The sequence below is a fragment of the Gossypium raimondii genome, chromosome 6 (assembly GCF_025698545.1).
Source record: "Gossypium raimondii isolate GPD5lz chromosome 6, ASM2569854v1, whole genome shotgun sequence".
Taxonomy (NCBI): Eukaryota; Viridiplantae; Streptophyta; class Magnoliopsida; order Malvales; family Malvaceae; genus Gossypium; species Gossypium raimondii.
The window spans coordinates 6,403,155-6,419,762 of NC_068570.1; the positions used below are offsets into that span (position 1 = coordinate 6,403,155).

Sequence of the window (16,608 nt, forward strand, 5' to 3'; positions counted from 1 at the left end):
ATAACAATACGTCATCCTTTTACTCGAATTTAAAAATAATTTTTTTTTAAATAGAGATAATACTCTCATTTGGGATTTTCAAGAAAATTGAGCCCTAACGTATTGGGTTCCAATTTTCTTCGTTAAATCTAACAATCGAGAATTGCTCTTTAAACAAACAAAATGAAAAGCTTGTTGTCGGGAATTTCATATGTTGTATCCTAACGTATTAGATGTGACGTATTGATTTCTCGAGACAAAGATTTTTTTTTTAAAAAATAATAACAAAGGAAATATTCCAAGTTTAGGATTTAGAGAAATTGTGCCCTAAAGTATTGAGCCGTGATTTCTTTATAAATCTTAAACAAATAAATATTCTTTTAAATTTTATTACACGAGTATTTTGGACTAATTTGTTTTTGAGAAATTAGAATGTCGTGCCCTAACCCATTGGGTGTGACATTTTCCTTCTCTGAAATGATAAGAGTCTTAATAAGTAACGTCTTTAAGTTTTTATTAAGGATCATATTTTTAAATTTTTGACATTAAGACACGAATTAATTAACTAGGTACCAATTTTGGGCGTTACGAGGGTGCTAATCCTTCCTCGTACGTAACCGACTCCCGGATCCATTTTTCTAAAACTCGTAGACCAAAGCTATTTTTTAGGTGATCCAATCACACCTCAATAAAATATTGGTGGCGACTTCTAATTTTTGTTTTTTTTTTCAAAATAAAAAATGGTTTCGACAATGACAATTTTGATTCAAAGCGATCTTGAGAAGGTCCTTACAAAGAATAAACCTACAAACATGAATAAATCAGAATGGGATAGGTTAGATAAAAAAAGCTCTATCCATAATTTAATTATGTTTAGCAAATAATGTATTGCAGGAGGTTTTGATGGAGAAAACGACATTCACCTTATGGAAGAGGTTAGAAATCCTCTACGCGACAAAGTCTTTGGCTAATCAATTGGTGTTGAAACAATGTCTATACATGTTTCGTATGGACGAAAGTGAGCACCTTAGAGGTCACATCAATCAATTTATTACTCTTTTGAATGATTTAGAAAAGGTTGAGGTTCAGATTGACAATGAAGATTGGGCTACGCTATTATTATGCTCTTTACCCCATTCATACAAATCTTTCAAGGAGACCCTGATTTATGGCAAAATAATCTCTCATTCGAGGATGTGAAGGATTATCTATTGAGCAAAAACAAACTCAACAATAAGTTTTGTTCGGATAGCAAGTCAGATAGGCAAGCCTCGATTTTGCAAATAGTTAAGTCACGTCAAGGCAGATTGTTACATACTGCAAAATAAAAGAGCTGTGATTTTTATGGGATATAAAAAGGGGGAAAATACCTAAACTCAAGAGGAGTGTGGATAAAAAGAGGAGAAATCGCCAAAGCCTTCAAGCATCAAGGATTGATGGAAATCATTAGGAAGACTCAATTTCTCCATCTATTTTTTTCCTTGTTTCTTTTTCTATGATTAGTTTCTTGTTTTTATTTTAAGATTGTTTTTCAATATTTTGATGAACTAAGTTTTCATTTCTAGGATTGAATGTTTAGTTAATTGAATTTTTTTTTCTATTTCCATCTTTTTATTTTTAATAGAGAATTGATTATTTACTCGTTCTTGCTCTTCATTGATAATAGTCGATCAATTATTAATTTGATAAAACTTAAAAATTGGAAAAAGGACTTTTCGTTTTAGGTCTAGAATAAATAACTCTTTGTCTATATTAGATGGTCAAATTTTTATTCCTAATAGCCATAAGCGATATTTGTTCTTAATCAATTTGGTCTAAATTATTGGCATATGAATATATCTCGATAATTAGATTTAATCAGTTCTTTAATTGCTTGGAAGAGAATTGAGAAAATTTTAGTACTTTAGGTGAGTAATCAACTTTATTGTGATAAATTGGGTGGATATTGAACAATTAGCTAATGCATTAGATCAAATTATAATTGTATGCTCTTATTATTGATTGATTGTTTCGTTTTAATTTACCTTGCTCATTTTTATTTGTTTGATTTAAATTAAAAATATGTATTATCGATTTATTTGGATAGGTTATAGAGTAAAAGCCACAATACGTATACTAGTGTGTGCGCTTTTTAAGAAATGGTAGAAGTGTACATATGTAAAAAGATGCGTGGGTACCTAAGGTTGGTCATTGAAAGATTGGCTTCTTCAGCCAATTGATTGGCTAAAGGATTGAAGTTACTGATATGGTTGATGGGTATGGAGATTGTAGTTGGGACTCATTTACACATTGGTTGGACCATTCAATAGTGATGCACATTGCAATAATGCCTTCACCGAGAGAACATTTAGGACCTGATATGTGCATATGGAATCGGTCAAACTCGAGTAAATTTATAGTTTTTTTATGCATATAAACGGATGACTACAGATATGTTGGCACCAAAAGACTCCTTTTGTCTTAATGCTTGAAAGCTTAAGGCTCATCAATGAGAGACAGTTCCTATGGCTAGTGATAAGGGAGAGATTATGCTCAAATAATGAGAGATGGCCGGGCAAGTTAACAGATGATGCCTCTTGTAAGACTTGTAGCGCATGCCAGGGACAACACTTCACGCTTTGTGGGCGGTTTAGGTGAGGATAATTCCCAATGCTATGCAACAAAGCTTCTTCACCTCTAATTTAAACAGCTGGCTACTTGATAACTTTGATAATAATCTTGCTGTTGAAAATTGGCCAACCATGCTGCTGTGATATTTTTGGTTGAAGTGCATGCAGCTTGTAAACATGCTGCAGCACGTATGCTTGCTGTAACGGCAAGGTTTTCTCTTTAGTTTCATTGTAATCAAACTAGTTGAAAATGAACAAGTTGATGACAACTTGATACAGTAGCTGTTGAATGACTAGTTTAGGAGGCTTGTTTATGTGTACAAGCAATGTTTATCAAGTTACTAGGCTACTTAGTGGTAGTAGGTAGTATTTGGTGATGTATTTGACTCTAAATGTATTGTTTTCTTATTGAATGAGTGAGCAAAAATGAGCTATCAGCCATAAGCTCCCTTGCTGCACATTTGTGAGCAAGTTAAAATTTTTTCTTGTATCTTGCTGCCTTGTCCGGTGTCCTGTTTTTCTTCCTCTGCTCTTACAAAAACTCCAACACTTGCTTTACAGTTTAATGGTGTTGAGTGGGAAAAGTTGTTCGGAATTACATGTTGGTGGATTTGGAAGCAATGTGGGGCGGATATTTTTAAGGTGGTGGTGTTGGACGATGAATGTAGAGTATGTCCCTCGTTTGGCCTCGGGCCAACACATAGATAATACAAGCCGTAGCAATTGCAGTCTCCCTCATGCTGGGTGTGTTAAATTGAATGTTGATGGGGCAGTAGAATCGAATTTTGCAGGGGCATCTACAGGTGGAGTCATAAGAGACATGTATTGGAATTGACTAGTTGGCTACAATAGAAGTATTTGCTTAAGATCGATATTTAAGGTTGAATTATGGGCAGCTCTAGATGGTTTAAATGTGGTATAGCAGTGGGGTTTTAAGAAAGTCATGGTGGAAAGTGATAATGATATGGTTGTGCAACTGCTAAATGAGGATATGGTTGACTCATACTTGCGCTCTTTAGTTCAAAACATCAAGGAGTTGTGTCGAAGACAACAGTAGATCATCGTATCGCATACCCCATAAAAAGCTAATTTAGTGGTTGATTATGCTGCCAAGTTCCGTACAAGAATAAAACTTACTAGGCAGTGCTTTGAGAATCATATACCTAAAGCATGGAAACTGCTTAGCAATCACGTAACGAGTGCCCAATAGATGTAATAAGTCTACATATTCTGAAAATATACTTTTTTATTTTATTAGAAATTGGTATGTCTTTTTTTTTAATATTTTACTATAGTCTAAAAATTTTATTATCAGTGTAGAAAATATTTTCACACTTAAAATAATATGTGGTGAGTGAGGTGGGAGATCCTTGTACGCAGTTGACGGAGCTTCCGATGGGCGGCTGGTGGAAGTTACCATGGAACTTCCTCCCCTCTTTCCTCGTCCCTTCTCAATTTCCAATTAATAATTTCAGCAAATATTTCCTCTACGTTTCTTCAGTAAGGATGGCATGAACCCGATTTTGTCTCCCCCTATCCACAACCTTTATTAGCGTTCTCCTTCTTTTTTACAGATTCAATCAAACTCCCTTTCTTTTTCTTTCCAGATCATCTTCTCTTTCATCACCTCCTACCTAGGTTCAAACAGGTAGACATTCAATCAAACAATGGCTGGTATGCTTCCTGGTGTTGAATGTGCTAGAAGAAGACGGATCCATCTAACGGGAGCCTTATCTGATTCACCAACCCCTCCTCCTTATCGCTTCCCAAGGAAATCCTCTTTTTGTTTGTATACCACCAACCAGGATACTCATTCTTGTTTACAGGTACTTTCTCTTTTCCTATATAGTTCCATCTCTTTACAGCGTTTATATTGTGTTGTTATAGATTGCAGTTACTGTAATTGTTAATCGGTCGTACTTGTGACAAATTAACAGCAATTGGTCTGTAATCATATTTTCATTATGGCAGCAATATAAGAGGAGATTATAACTGAGACTGACTTGAGTTTTGATTTGGGATGTGAATATATTGAAGCAAAGGAGCATATTAGATGAAGCCTGTGAAGATGAGGAGCTGGGAGGGATAGCAAGAGAAGCTAAGAAAAGATTAGATGAGAGGTTGAGATCACAGCCTAAGAGGTACTAGAATGGCAATTTATTTATTTATTTATTTATTATTTCAAGTCTCATTTCCCCTTACTTTGGGCATTGAAAATCAATCCATCAGGCAAAATAGCGATGAAAATGGGATGAAAGGGGAGTTGCAGTCAAAGAAGAAGATTGTGAGTTGGCCCAAACTGAGTTGGAAGAAGTGTTAAACTCAACTTGTTGAATCAAATTCCAAAGGTATTCCAACAGGTTGTACAACTTTTCTTGAGTGTACCCAAGATTACTCTACTGCTGCAACACCAGTTACTCAATTAAGTCTCTCATTTTGATTGTTGGGTTATGTTTTTAGAGATAGTTTCAATTATAGAGTTTGGAAATCTATGAATGGATGTTGTATTTTCTTTTTTGGCGTAAATATGATATGAAATTATCAAATATATTAATATTTAAATATTAGTATGATACCTGTGGATTATCCCCAAATTTTATGTTCATCGTTGTCTAATTGCTGTGATATATGTATATCCAAAATAGAAAATCATGAAAGATGTCTGAGTATGCATTATTTAAGAAATATGCTAATCAATTATAGATATTATAAAAATAATATTGTTTAAAATAAAAATATTTATACTAAAGATTAAATAAAATTTAAACAATGAAATTTACAGTTATGTCTCAACTTGTAAAATATCCAATGCTAGAAATATGACATATGTATCACAAATAAGAATTAAAAATAGGATTAAATTAAATTTACTAATAAGAGTTGGGTGCAATTATAAGGTGCATTATATTTTTAAGAAGAAATTCAGGTTTAAATTTTAGAGATGCCTTTTGTTGAAATCGGAAACCGTAAATATCGAAAAAATAATAATTTTATAAATCATAAAACGAATATAAAGGATACTTTGAAATTGAATTGTCCGTAATTTAAATACCTAGGAAAAATATTTGAATTTTGAAATCAATTTATTCTTGGTAAGTAATTTTTTTATAAATCATAAAAGGAAATCTTCATAACTAACTTTTTTAAGGGTCATAATTAACTTTAAAAATAGTATACATGTAACTTTCCTTAATTAAAAATTAGAAGTAAATACTATTTAATAAATTTTAATTTATTAACTATTAAATAAATAAAATAAATCATATAGAAAATTTGAGGTTTTAATATTAGTATTATATAAAAACATCTACGTGAATTTCATGTTAATAACATTAAAAACATTAAATTTTTATTCATTCAGAGTGATTTAACAAACGACATAAATTTAAGAGTTAAAAGAGACAAAAAAAATTAAATGAATGGTTAAAACATTTTTTATAAAATTGAAGGGTTAAATAAATCATTATGACTCATATAAAAGTATAATCAACGATAATTTTCTGAATTCATTAAAATGATATATTAAATTCAAATGAAATTTAAAAAATTAAAACTTTTTATGGTTTAATTGGTGGCTGTTGAATCCTTAGGCCTGTTATAAATTGATTTCAATATATTTGAAACCTCGTTTTATTATAGGGATTGGATCAGATTGATCCTCTTATTATGAAATGGATCAATTTAGTTTTTATATTTTTAAAATATCAAGTAAGGTCAAATTTCAACAAAGTTAACGTTTAATATTTAACGAGGTTATATTTTGAAAGCTTTTTATGATTTTGTAGATGAAATATTTTGTTTAGAGTTGAACTATAAATAAATAAATAAACTAATTTTCATGTCATTTTTTAATCAATAAATATTAACGCTATCCCAATTTGACTTTATTTGATTATTTTGAAAAGTATTTAAAAATAGAAGGACTAATTTGATTCAGTCCCTAGAATAGGGGACTTCACAGGTATGTTTACCATTATAAATTAGAAAAAGATGAAAAGAAGAGAAAACGACAGCGTTGAATAACAAATAATTGGGCATTGCGTTTCTTCCTTCTCTCTTTCATCTCTCAACGGCTAGTTTCAAGTTACCGTTTTAAGTTCTCCCCCAAGATTCAAAAATCCAATTAACAACCCACCTTCTTCAGATTTCTACAACATTCCTCAAAAAGTAATTGTTTCTTTCAAAAATCAAAGCACTGGCAACTAAAATCATCAATCTAAAATCCAGATTCAACCCATTTTCAAGCTCTCATCAACAAATCAAAAGGTCAAAAATGGTGTACAGTTATACCCCAACATACTACTCCACCATCCATGATTCCATCACTTCACTTTGCAAGACAATCCTCCCTTTCTCCTTCAAGAAAAAGAGACTGCCTGCTGCTGAACTCAGGCTTTCCAAGCTTCAATCTGATAATCTGAAATGGCAGCAGGATTCCTTTCACCAGATACTCAATCTCATGGGACTGCATAAAGAAGGGATTTTGGGTGAAGCTGAGGTTACTGCTTTTAGAACTCATTTGCTTGACACGCTCATTGCTTCTCCACCTGAACTTGAACAGCCTGTTATCTTGAGAGATAAACTGCTCTTCTTGCAGGTAACTGTAATCTCTCTCTCTCTCTTTTGTGCGTGTGTGTTAGTTGAGTGAGTGAAATTATTCTTCAAATTTGATTTCCTTTTGTTGTAGGAACTGCTTTATGCAAAATGTATATCTGAGGAGGAGTACCATTCTTCAAAAAGGCCTTTGTTGCAGCGGTTAGCAGTACAAGGAGCTGAAATCGAGACCAGAGATTTGGTCGTTGCAAATCCGAAAGATTCGAAAGAGAATCAAGAAGAAGAATGGTCTGTGATTGACTTGAAGGATGATAGAGACAATGTGTTGCATTCCAATAATAAATCGAAGAACAACTCTGCCATGAATCAGATCAAAGGAGCAGCCTCGGTTTTTGGGTTCGGATCATCCCAGAAGCCAAGTAAAAACAGATCAGAAAAGAGCATTTTCGATGTGGATTCAAAACCATCATCATCAGCCTTTATGGAGGGTAAGGAAAGTGAAACAAAATCGATTCTAATGCAAGAAGAAGCATTCCCGACCGAGTCTGTGAAGGAGAATGGTAGCGCAAAGAGAAAACCATTTAAAACCCTGTTTCATAGAGAGCAAAGAGAGGGGCATAATAATGGCCCTGGTTCAGAGGAGAAAGCATCAAAATCAGCAAAGAAACAATGGGGTTTTGATGGTTTCAAGAAATGGAGGAGAAATGATTCAGAGGATGAGACAGCTCCTTTGCCTCTCAACGAAAGATCAGATAGTGAAGCATTCATGGGGTCATGCCAACTTGTTGCAACTCCCATTGGAGAGGGACCAGACACGAAACAGATTAAGAGGAAGCTGCTTGCAAATGGAGCTCCATCGGATTTCTTCATCGATAAGGTTCATCTTAATGTTGAAGAAAAGAAAAAAAAATTGTTGTTCTAATTGTTGTATACTAGTGTTAGTTTATATCAAATATCCACTTGCAGGTAGTAGGAGACAAAATAAAGAAGGAGCTATCACGAATTCAATCAGAGCTCTCCACCACAAACCCCAATCTTAAATTTTCGTAAGCAAATTCTTTCCATTAAACCTTAAATCCTATTTTGCTTTGCATATTTGCCTAAGTTTTGTTGTGCTTCTTGTAATTCCACTAGGGATGATCAAATTGAAGCAATTTCCACAACCCTTCCTGTGGACAAGGCTGACCTCAAAAAGTTCTTTCCCAAGTAAGGATGCTAAAAAAATCATGATGTTCTTACACGGCCAAATGATGAACATTTCTGTTTCTTATTGTCCGTATTTTTTTTGCCAATGTTGAAGGTCGTGGTGTGATAGATATGGAGAGGTAGTTCTAGATGTGGTGAAGAAAGAATTCAGGGAGCATGTAGGAGAGATGGAAAACATGAGAAATGTTACCAGACAGAAGCTTAAAAACAACTCAAGGCGATGGACTACTTTTGATGATGATAATGAGAATTGTCACCCAAATCTCTTTGATAATAAAAACCCAAATCCTGAATCAGCTGTCTTCCAAGATCATAACCCCTTTTGGAACCAAAGGCGTGGCTCTTCTTCTTTCCTGGGTTAAAGGTGAAAAACCAACCATGCAACTGCTATTATTTGTGTTGTTAATTTCTCAAGTTATATATTATGTATTTAAGATTGTACCAGTGCATGAACTGTTAAAGAAGAACTCTGTTCTTCTAAGTAATCATAGTGCCGCTTCATCTTCATTTAAATGCCAAGGTTGATGCCATCCTTTCAAACTCATTTTTATTCCTGCTTGATTGATTATATATGCCAACATCTGTAAGCATCGATAATAACCCAGCAATGGTTTTTGATTGATTGCATTAAAGATGTAGCCATCAATGAGTAAAGTGCAAGGCCAAAAATATCCTATTTCCTCAATTTGCTAAACTTAATAATTCCACATAGGCCACATCTACGAGGAAAAAAAGATGCTACAACATGGTAAACAGGAAATAAATATAGATATAACATTTATACAAGAATCCATTACTATATTTACATTTATATGTACAGTTACATCAAAGAGATGGAATCTCAGAGTTTGAGACAGAAGACTCCCCACCACCATGACGAACATCGCCTCTGCAAAGTGGGCATACTCTGCAAACCAAGAGTAAAAAGGAGGAAAAAAAAAAGTAAGTTCCCGAAAGAGAGGGAGAAAGAAAAACAACGCATGGTGCAGGGAAAGTGTAGCAATACCCGTGTATCTCTTTGAGCCATTTATCCACACAAGACATGTGAAACTCATGCTGGCAAGGCAGAATTCTTATTTGGTCCCCTTCCTCATATTCACCCAAACATATATGACACCTATATATAACAGGGACAATAATGTGAACATAATTATTAAAAAGAAAGGCAAAACTGAGTATCATGAACCTTCAATCTACAAGTAGTAAGAACGAAAGAACTTACTGTTCAACAGCATCCCCGTCCTCAGCTACATTTGCTTTTCTGTTGTGACTTCTGAGGGGGAAAGAATCAACTACAGATTCGGGAGCCGGCGGTGATACCATGGATAGGGAAAGTGAAACAGGTTGACGATGCAAAACCTATAAATTATTATATGGTAAGTTATGTAATACAAGATCAACTTTTCACGGACTACAGGGACATTAGACAAAATTATAGAAACAAGATGATTTGACATTAGAAAAGTAGAAAGAACATGCCAGTTGCTAAAGGAAAACTACCTCAAATAGAGCCTCAGCAAGCATAACTATTCGAGATATGCTTACACGAGCACTAGGCTCATCAGTCATCAGGGAAGAATCACATGAGCAAGTGCCATCAGGGTGGATTCCAGATGGACAAAATGTAGTTCGCCGATGATTTTCATCATGTCCACCATGCAGCCTTAACCAATTCTGAAAAGAACCAAATGAGATAATTAATAAAAGTTACCTAAGGGAACTATGCAGGGCAATGAGGTGGAGGGATAGATATTGCTTTATCTCTCCCACCCCACCTTTAGAGTACCCTGTCACATGATTCCATCCCTGCCTCCATGGAAGTTGGTTACATCCATACCCACTCTGCTCCACGCTTACCTCAATTCTTTAAAATTATAATTTAATTATGAATACCATATCTTAAATTAAACTATTAATATTACTCACTTTAAGCAAGACCGATTACTACAAGTTTCCACTTTTACATAAAATATGTATATAAACATTTAAGGATGTATATGAGAAAGTGTAAAATATATAAAAGGATAAAACAGTAATTCTATATGCAGGGCAGCATGGAACAAACTGGCCTGCTTTCAAACAAATTATAACCCACCCACCCCCCTCCCCCTAGGTGCACTTTCAAATAAAAATTCATCCATTCAGGGCAGACCAGTGCAGAACCGATAGAGTAAAATTTTGCCATCCAAAAGGGATCAGACTGACAAAATATTCTGACATGATTACAATTAAGATTAGAATTAAAGCCTTGAAGGATGCATAACTGGATACAAAAGATGTCCTAATTTCTAACAAAAAATTGAACAAGGCTCAAAGAACAAAGGACCATAAGCACCACCATCCAGGAATACTAGAGCCAAGATAATTTTCAAAAGAAAACTAGTTACTTAAAGCAAGATCTACTAAAAGCAAGTTGGATAACATATAAATCAAAGTGCTTTGTAATTAAATACCTCAAGTCTTGAGTGTCGTCTTCGTTCATTTAATCTATGAATTCTACTGCTGAGGTAACCAGAATCACCTGCAGCCCCGTCATAAAAGAAATCACCATCGAAATCAAGGAGCCATCTGTTATCAAATCCTGGATCATTATTATCATCTGTTGAAAGAAAAATGGACTGGGAATTATTAACTCTTCTGGAACTGCGTCTCGAAAAAGCATCCGAAAACATTCTTCTGCTATTCCTCCTGGATTCACGATTACTTGTATCAGCGGTGCCACCCGATAAAATATTGGAAGAGAGACTCACGAGATCAACATGAAGAACACTTCCATCTCCCTGGCTCCTCTCCCTATTAGATAGGAGAAATCCTAAACCTGAAGGCATCACTTCTATAATGGATTCACCTCCGATGGAGTGAGAAGTCTCCGGTTCTGAGGCATGAGGAGCAGAAGCAAAACCAGAGTTAGTTACTGTTGTTACTTCACCCGACTCATTCTCAACAGGTATCCTGTGCAAATTTGAATCTTCAAGCCCTCGAGGAGACAAAATACTTGGCTCAGGACAGACCTCAGACACACCCTTGTTTGCATTTTCAAATCTGACTGCACCCTCATTAGTCGAAAGATTTTCTGAGACAGGATCCGAGGACTGTTGTTCTATAAAGGGAGTGCTAGCTGAAGTACTACTCTCCTTATGAGATTCACCGCGATTATAACCAGCATCTACCCGAGAAGCAACTAACTCTGTATTTTCAGTCAAGCATTTCCTGCAATGACTAGTTTCTACATCTCTAGAGCCACCTTCAACAGAGGAATTCTGACTGGCTGCAGAACTGCTTTCAGCTGGAATTCCAGTTTCACTATCTATGCGGCTAAATCTTGTTCCCATACTGCATATCAAAGCAGATTCGTCCAAGGGACTTTGGACAACGTTGCTAACTGGGCCAGAGTGATCTGCCGACTTCACCAGAATTTCAGCTGGATAATCTTCCATCTACAACAAAAGAATGTATTGTATCATGCCCTGCAGCATATTCTAGAGCTTCCATGTGAAATGATTAGATTACAACCTAAATACGAAGAAGAAAAGATAACTTCCAAGACATAAACTTGTTAAGGAACATGCAATGCACAAGACATTTGCTGGTGCTAACACAATTATAATTCACTCGACTCTTGTATCCTCAATGACTTCATGGAGCTCTCTTGGTGACCCAGGTTTGGAGCAACAATTATGAAATGCTCAACCACTGCCACAAAAAAGCTTCTCTTTCCGCCTCCTGTCTACATCTTGGAACCGAGAGGAAAGCTAAAATGTTAAGCTACTTCATGGAATTTTAACTAAAAATGATCTTATTCAAGTGCAAAGTCGTATTGTTCGTTTTAAATAAAGAAAAAAAACAAAGGTAAAAACACCAACTGAAAACAATCTAACCAAGTAAACTTGCTAAATTAATACCAGCCTCCAAGAGTTTGTGTAGCATATTTAAGCTAGAGTGGTCTTAATCCACAGACAAACTATTTGACATATTACACTGCAAAAAGAACATTTCAGTTCTATTTCAGTTCTTCACTCCAAATAAATGACACACTGACAACTAACCCTAAAATAAAATGAAAATTTGCTTTTAAAAGAGTGAAATTCAGAGAAAAAGACACTTCAGAAATTTAAGCAATGCACTGATAGCTTATTCATGCAAGCGCAGCGAGCAATTTTTTTTTTTTCCTTGGGTCAAAAGGTGAAGGGGATAGTTGAATGTGCAAATTTAATGCAACACCAAGCCAACAACCAGATAAGTTTATTCTTTGTGGCAAGGGGGTTGCAAGAACCAGTCAATATTCTCCAATCAAAACTAAAGGCTGACACAGCACAAGAACCAAATCCTGCAAGGAACCAGATTCCTCATGTTCCCTTAAGAGCATTTTCCATTATGAAGCTATTGGTGAATACATAATTGAACCTACTACCGGGGGAAGAGCAGGTCCAAAATATCATATAAGAAAGGTTGGCACTCTCAGTATTTGCATCATTCAAACGTCCATGTATAAAACCTTCTCCCAGACCAATACAACATCAAGTAAAGCACTACTTAAAATGAAGCAACCATTAATTTTGGAATTTTTAAAGAGAAGGCGAGCAATTTCAGACAATAAAACAATAAAAATGATCAAAGGAAAAAAAAATCAATAGAGGAATCCTTGACATAGTTAATTGAGCAACATAAAAAATCAACAATTTACAAATAGTATATATCTAAGCAGAAACCTTAATAGCTCTTATCTATCCCTTTTCGGACCAGAGGACTTAGGAAAAAATAAATCAATTACCATGCAACTTCAAGCCTGAATTAAAGCCAAGAAAAAAGGATAGCTTTCTATATGAATTACTAGAAAGAAGTGATATTTCATATGAATTAAGCCAAACCCAGATCACAAAAATGTTTATTGGACACTAAAAAGAATATAAAAATAAAAAGAACAGGGCCATTGACTTCATGATTAATAACTCCAAAATTAATAAAATCCCCATATAATTCAGCAGCCAAATAACCAATCTCAGATAAGCCATTTAAAAAAATCAAACTTGTGATAGATAATTACCTCAAGAGGAGCATGAGATGAAGAGGTACCGCAGATGAAAAAAGAAGAGAGTCTGGAACGCCTTTTGGGTCGGCGGTTGAGTCTCCCCCATGATGGGTTCGAGCCTTGTCGGCTGCTACACGACCCCATCCCAGCCCCCTTCTTTCTAAACCTCCTCCTCCTCCTCCTTCAAAGGCTTTCAAGAAAAATAAAATCTTTTCTATGACTGATAGCTTTATTTTCTTCTTTTTGAAAGTGAAAGTCAATAAATGAAGATAGAAGGAGAAGACCCAATTCAATGTTTGAAAAATGACGGGGAGAGCGAGAGAGAGAGAGAGAGAGAGGGAGATGAATTATTTCTATGGACTTACGTGTGAATGGGGAAAGAAGAAAAGGGGGTGCAGAGGAGCGCTTGTGCTTTGGACTTTTTCTTGGTTCATAAGCTTTGGGTTTTGTTTTATTATACCCCTTTGGATTTGCAATCCTCACAATTAGCCATCACCTGTCATCTTAATTCATTATCTCACATGAATTGGATCTATTTTTAAAACTTGATTTGATAGAAATTATCACAATAATGATCATTGTTATATTTAACCACTTTTAAATCTTTAAATCTATTTTTTCCATGCCGATTGGGTTTTAGTTCGATTGGCATGAACATTGTTGCTAATACAAGAGAACTCAGCATTCGAGTGCATTAAAGTGTAATATCTTCCTATAAATAAATTGAATAATTGGATTGTTAAAAAATCTATTTTATCCATAAAAAAACTCTATTTCTAGAATTTTTATTTTAGATTGACAGTATGCTTAATAATTGTTTTATTTTTATAATATATATATATGCTTAACAAAAAAATTATTTTATTCTTTTCACAAACAAAAACTACAAGGAAATTGAGTGGTTAATTCAAAAATAGTTGAGCATTGTAAGAGGATGGCTGGATGAATAGACTAATAACTTTCACTTTTATAACAAAAATAACCAATTTCTATAATTACAGGAATTTGTTTGATCTATTCTAACCTTATACAGTTAATAGGAAATTACATCATTAGTCATTCAATTATTAGTGTTTTTGTTTTAATCACTAAATTATAAAATTTAAAAAAAAAAAGCTTTTAATTTTATCACCAACTGTTTTAGTTACTCTCAATTAAATCACTAATAGAAATAATGACATGGTCTTTTTAATTGTTATAATAACACATTTAGTCCTTAGTATTTACGTATTCTATCCATTTGATCTTAATTTTAAATAATTTAATAAATTTAACTCTTTATTTTTACAAATTCTATCAATCTAATCCTCAAATACATCTTTTATCGTAAACACATAGAAAATTTTCATGTCATCTTTCTAGATTTTTAAAAGAAAATTTTCCTATTTCAAAATAATTGGCAATAAATTTTGGTAAGAAATTTAAAATGGAATCTTAAATTTGGCACCATTTGGCATGATCGATGTTAGAAAATAATTGCGTTGATTTTTTTATAGCGACAAGTGTTTTTATCTATTTTACAGTTTGAGCTTAGTCTTATTCGGACTGGAGTGATATTTCGGTAAAACCTTTTCAACAATATTGACTCTAAAATATAAACTTGGCTGAAAACTTCAAATACTTGGAAAAAAAAATCTCTTCCACTTCTTCCAACTACTTGTTGGTAATCGTGTTGATTTTTAATTAAACTAGAAATATTTTCTATGGTCTCATCTCACGTGATGCTAGGGATAAATAAATATTGTATGGAGAAAAAGATAAAACTCGTAATCAGTTATATTTGGCATAATGAGTTTTTAGCCCTCAAAGTTAAAAAAAAAAGTCATTTTAGCCATCTATTTAATTTTTCGCCTCTTTTAGCGCTTGAACTCGCATTTTTTGTCAAATCACCCAAATTGGATGGAAAAGTTAACGTTTGTTAACTTTGTTGACGTAACATACATGTGGATTGCCATGTAGATGACATGTAAATAATTAATTAATTTTAAAATTTTAAAAAATTTTAAAAATATATATTTTTTAATTAATATATTTTTAATATTTTTAATATTTTTTTATTTTTATATTTTTTTATATTTTTTAAAATTTTAATTTTAATTAAATGTTAACGTGTCATCCACATTACAATCAACGCGTACGCAACATCAACAATGTTAAAAAACTTTAATGTTTCCATTCATTTTGGATGATTTGACAAAAAGTACAAGTTTAAGGGCTAAAAATGCAACAAATTAAATGGAGGGCTAAAATAACTTTTTTTTGTAAAGTTGAGGTCAAAAAATCATTATGCCATTATATTTTAAATTTTATTTTTACTCTCATAAAATTATATACGCGTTAAGAAATAATATATAGATTTTTTAGAGAAGTGTTAAATAAAATTTTGAGTTTTAGATATTATTATAATAAATCAAAATTTAATGACACCTTTAATATTATCAAATCTAGTTTTTATATAATTTTTTAAAGACTCGAAATTTAATGGTGTCAAAATTATGGTTTTGAGATCTCGTTTTGTAAATTGAATCCGTAAATATTAAATAGGTATATTTACAGAGTTAGTATATAGATAATTGAAATTGATTAAGTAATTTAGCGAAATTGTGATTATTTAAGGCTCAAGGACTAAATTATAAAATTTTAATCGCTAAAGATTTTTAATTAAGATAAGGCTTGGGGACTTAAATATCAATTATCCAAAAGACTAAAATGGTTAATAAACCAAATATTAACATGTTTTAGTGGATGATAATGATAATAGACATTAGTTAAATTAATTAAATAAAACTTAATTAAATTTGTTAGTTAAAATTAATTAAAAGTTAAATCATGAATAAATAACAAATGAAGTGGGAAGAGAGATGAAGTATCATCTTCTTCTCCACCAAGCCATAGAAACCAAAGAAAAGAAAAGAAAAAAAATGAAAGCTTTAAGTTATTAAGCATTCAGCCATTCAATTTCAACTAAAGACAACATTAAGTCGTCAAGAGTGAATGGAAAGGCGAGAACTGACGACGAGTGATGTGATTTTTCGGTTTGTATTTCTATGATTCATTATTAATATAATTATTGTATATTCATGTTAAATTGCATGACTTGGTAAAGAGGTGAGTATATAATGGTTGTACGAATTAAATTGTGGTGATTGATATGGTATATCGAGATAGAGGACTAAATTGAATAAAATAGAAAGTAGCATGATTTAGTTGATATGTGATAATTGGTATGAA

At 33.2% G+C, this 16,608-nt stretch overlaps 3 protein-coding genes across 5 annotated transcripts; 2 read left to right on the plus strand and 1 right to left on the minus strand.

Moving 5' to 3' along the window:
* Window positions 1-3,926: 3,926 nt before the first annotated feature.
* On the plus strand, window positions 3,927-5,182 carry LOC105774444 (uncharacterized). The gene is made up of 4 exons (XM_012596942.2): window positions 3,927-4,088; window positions 4,196-4,414; window positions 4,626-4,729; window positions 4,818-5,182. Exons 2-4 carry the CDS (start codon window positions 4,256-4,258, stop codon window positions 4,906-4,908), a joined length of 354 nt encoding a protein of 117 aa, XP_012452396.1. The 5' UTR covers window positions 3,927-4,088; window positions 4,196-4,255; the 3' UTR covers window positions 4,909-5,182.
* Window positions 5,183-6,678: 1,496 nt separating this feature from the next.
* Window positions 6,679-8,892, plus strand: LOC105773017 (uncharacterized). Its single transcript, XM_012594584.2, has 5 exons — window positions 6,679-7,185; window positions 7,276-8,019; window positions 8,109-8,188; window positions 8,277-8,348; window positions 8,443-8,892. Exons 1-5 carry the CDS (start codon window positions 6,862-6,864, stop codon window positions 8,708-8,710), a joined length of 1,488 nt encoding a protein of 495 aa, XP_012450038.1. The 5' UTR covers window positions 6,679-6,861; the 3' UTR covers window positions 8,711-8,892.
* A 202-nt stretch (window positions 8,893-9,094) lies between these two features.
* Window positions 9,095-13,753, minus strand: LOC105773016 (uncharacterized). 3 transcript variants are annotated; one of them, XM_012594580.2, is made up of 7 exons: window positions 13,393-13,542; window positions 11,862-12,081; window positions 10,802-11,785; window positions 9,849-10,022; window positions 9,571-9,707; window positions 9,355-9,465; window positions 9,095-9,255 (listed from the first exon to the last, which is right to left on the minus strand). In XM_012594580.2, the coding sequence occupies exons 3-7, from the start codon at window positions 11,783-11,785 to the stop codon at window positions 9,174-9,176; spliced, it is 1,488 nt and encodes a 495-aa protein (XP_012450034.1). In that variant the 5' UTR covers window positions 11,862-12,081; window positions 13,393-13,542; the 3' UTR covers window positions 9,095-9,173. The 3 variants fall into 3 exon arrangements, with proteins under 3 accessions (XP_012450034.1, XP_012450036.1, XP_012450033.1); XM_012594582.2 differs by having other exon boundaries at window positions 11,862-12,075; window positions 13,393-13,529; XM_012594579.2 differs by lacking the exon at window positions 11,862-12,081 and having other exon boundaries at window positions 13,393-13,753.
* Between the last annotated feature and the right edge of the window lie 2,855 nt (window positions 13,754-16,608).